Source organism: Cryptomeria japonica, chromosome 6 (genome assembly GCF_030272615.1).
Source record: "Cryptomeria japonica chromosome 6, Sugi_1.0, whole genome shotgun sequence".
In the NCBI taxonomy this organism is placed as follows: domain Eukaryota; kingdom Viridiplantae; phylum Streptophyta; class Pinopsida; order Cupressales; family Cupressaceae; genus Cryptomeria; species Cryptomeria japonica.
In genome coordinates, this window is record NC_081410.1 from 623367775 (window position 1) to 623370117 (window position 2343).

General features: G+C 33.9%; 1 protein-coding gene across 1 annotated transcript; it reads right to left on the reverse strand.

Moving 5' to 3' along the window:
• Window positions 1-644: 644 nt before the first annotated feature.
• On the reverse strand, window positions 645-1548 carry LOC131048631 (copper transporter 5). Its single transcript, XM_057982667.2, has one exon. The coding sequence runs from the start codon at window positions 1235-1237 to the stop codon at window positions 788-790; it is 450 nt and encodes a 149-aa protein (XP_057838650.1). The 5' UTR covers window positions 1238-1548; the 3' UTR covers window positions 645-787.
• Window positions 1549-2343: the final 795 nt, after the last annotated feature.

The following is a 2343-nucleotide window of genomic DNA, read 5'->3' on the forward strand; positions in this document are numbered from 1 at the left end:
GCATCCTAGTGACAAATTTCCATATGTATTTATAACTTATGGTTGTTGGATTGCATGGAATCATGAATGTTTCCAATTTGGCAAGGAAATGTATGGCACGCCCCACAGAGTTTGTCATGTCATCAACGTGTTGGAATATACAATTGCCAACCCATCTGCAGGTGGTTTGAGGGAAAGGGCAAAAAATAGGGAGACTAAAGTCTACATCATCTATAACCCTATCGTTGTCCCACCACAGTAAAAAGGGGCACGTCACTGTCTTGATAGGCTAGGCTCCTGAAGGCCGTGAGTGAATGGGGTGAGAACAAAGCAGTCACAGAGCAGAACCAGCCTTTCAGTACAAGGATGAGTCTGATAAGTCAGTTACTGAAAGTGTTCAATATATAAATCGGAGATGGAGATTGACATGTTTAAAATCACAAACTTCATCTTGCGAGATATTTTGTTGTACTTTTTATGGGAGTGACCTACAAATTTCAAATTTATTTAAAAACAAACTTCTCCATAGAAAGTAATCCACTTTGAGGTACCCTAGGAGAGTCTTTTGTTAGCAGAAACGAAATGTTTCTAATGGAAAAGCCCATTTAACCAAGATAATCAAATAGACGACGCTGCTACACTTGAATTTAGGTTTGTTGAACGATATGGACTAATCAAATTGGAGAAAAACACAATACACATTTTCTCTATAAGATTAATGGTATTGGAATCTTATTTTATCCAGAACATTACACTTGAATATTTTTGCATGGGCTAGAGCCAGCCACACCAGGAATGCGACTTAAGCCTAAGTACATGAAGAACATGGGTCGGAGGAAAGCTGAAGCTCTTCCTCCTGAGCAACATAATTCCCACTGCGGAACCAAAAGAATCCCACACTCAATCCCAACACAATCACTAACACAACTCCTCCATTGTACGACATGGCCGCCAACATCAACAAATAACCCAACAGTGCATTCACAGCAAACAGAACTGTCTCCCCTGCTTTGAGTATACAAGCTCTCTTCTTAAATTGGCCCGGGAGAAGCATTGCTTGACCTTCCATAAAGTTCTCCGTTTGCTTTAACAATTGACTAGTTCTGAGGTGAGCTCGCAAGCTCACAACATATTCATGAAATAGGCTTACCGCAAACAAGACCAACAAAGAGGCCCAGTACTGTAAGAATGAATGTGTCTTCCACTGATCAAAAAGAAGAGTCACTTGCCATCCCCAGTAAAATGTCATATGCATCATTTTGGATCAAATCTGTTATATGCCCAATGAATTATAACCAGAGGGCAGGTCAATACACAATCTGGTTTTTTTGTTTCATGGGAATCCTTATCTGGGCTTGAATTTAAATAAGCAATTATGAAAGATGTACTACAATTAATCCCTGCAGCACAACGGTACTACCATGTACCAAATAAATTTTTTCGTTTTCAAAAAATTGAGTTGGTCGTACTGAAGTTGCTTGCACCAACTTCTTGTACATTCACGGACTTAGTCAATCAGTTTGGTACAACTAAGTAGAACCTTTGAAAATACGACGCCCATTTCTGAGCAAACTTCAATTGCTATAGGAAATTCAAGAAGCAACAACTATTCTTTGATCCTGTAGTCAATCAGGGACTGAGAGGATGAGATTTGATAATAGCTAGGTATATCGTTGCCAGTTTTTTCAATAAAGATTATATTAAAATTTATTTAGAGTTTTTCTCTATCGTACAAGTGTGTACTAAACATTAGTACATGAGAGTTATATCCTAAGAGCCTTTTTAGAATGCCTTAACAATTGGAAAATCTTATTTAGTAAGACTCTTATTTTTATTTAAATATATTAAAATATAAAAATTTAATAATTTAATTTAAAATTAATTGATTGACTATTTTTAATTTGGGTAATTTGTTGAGTAAAATGTTTTTGGTTTTGTATTAAATAGATAAGGTGTAGAATTTATTAATTAGATTTTAGTTTTAGGTTGTTTATTATTATATAATCTTCTTCAATAAATATTAAATAGATAATTGTATTTATATAATTAACTATTTATAATACTTTTATAGTTATTCAATATTGTATTTATTAGCTTTTTAATTTATTGTAGAACTTATTTTTTTATAAAAATCAACTTGCAAACTTTTCAATCTGTAGTACTGAAATATTTCAATTTTTGTGATGTATTTTTATTATTTAAAAAATACTTTCACATTAAATTTAGTTTCTATGTCTTGGTAGACAATTATTGAAAAGATCTAATAGTGTCTATATTGCAATGCCAACTATATATACACTAATACTCTAAATACCATAACTAAAAGGGGAAAATTTATGGGGAGCTTTGGGCCTCTTGTGCATC

What these genes read in the sequence shown, in the direction of transcription:
- LOC131048631 (XM_057982667.2), bottom strand. Translation starts at nt 1,237, where the DNA reads ATGATGCATATGACATTTTACTGGGGATGGCAAGTGACTCTTCTTTTT.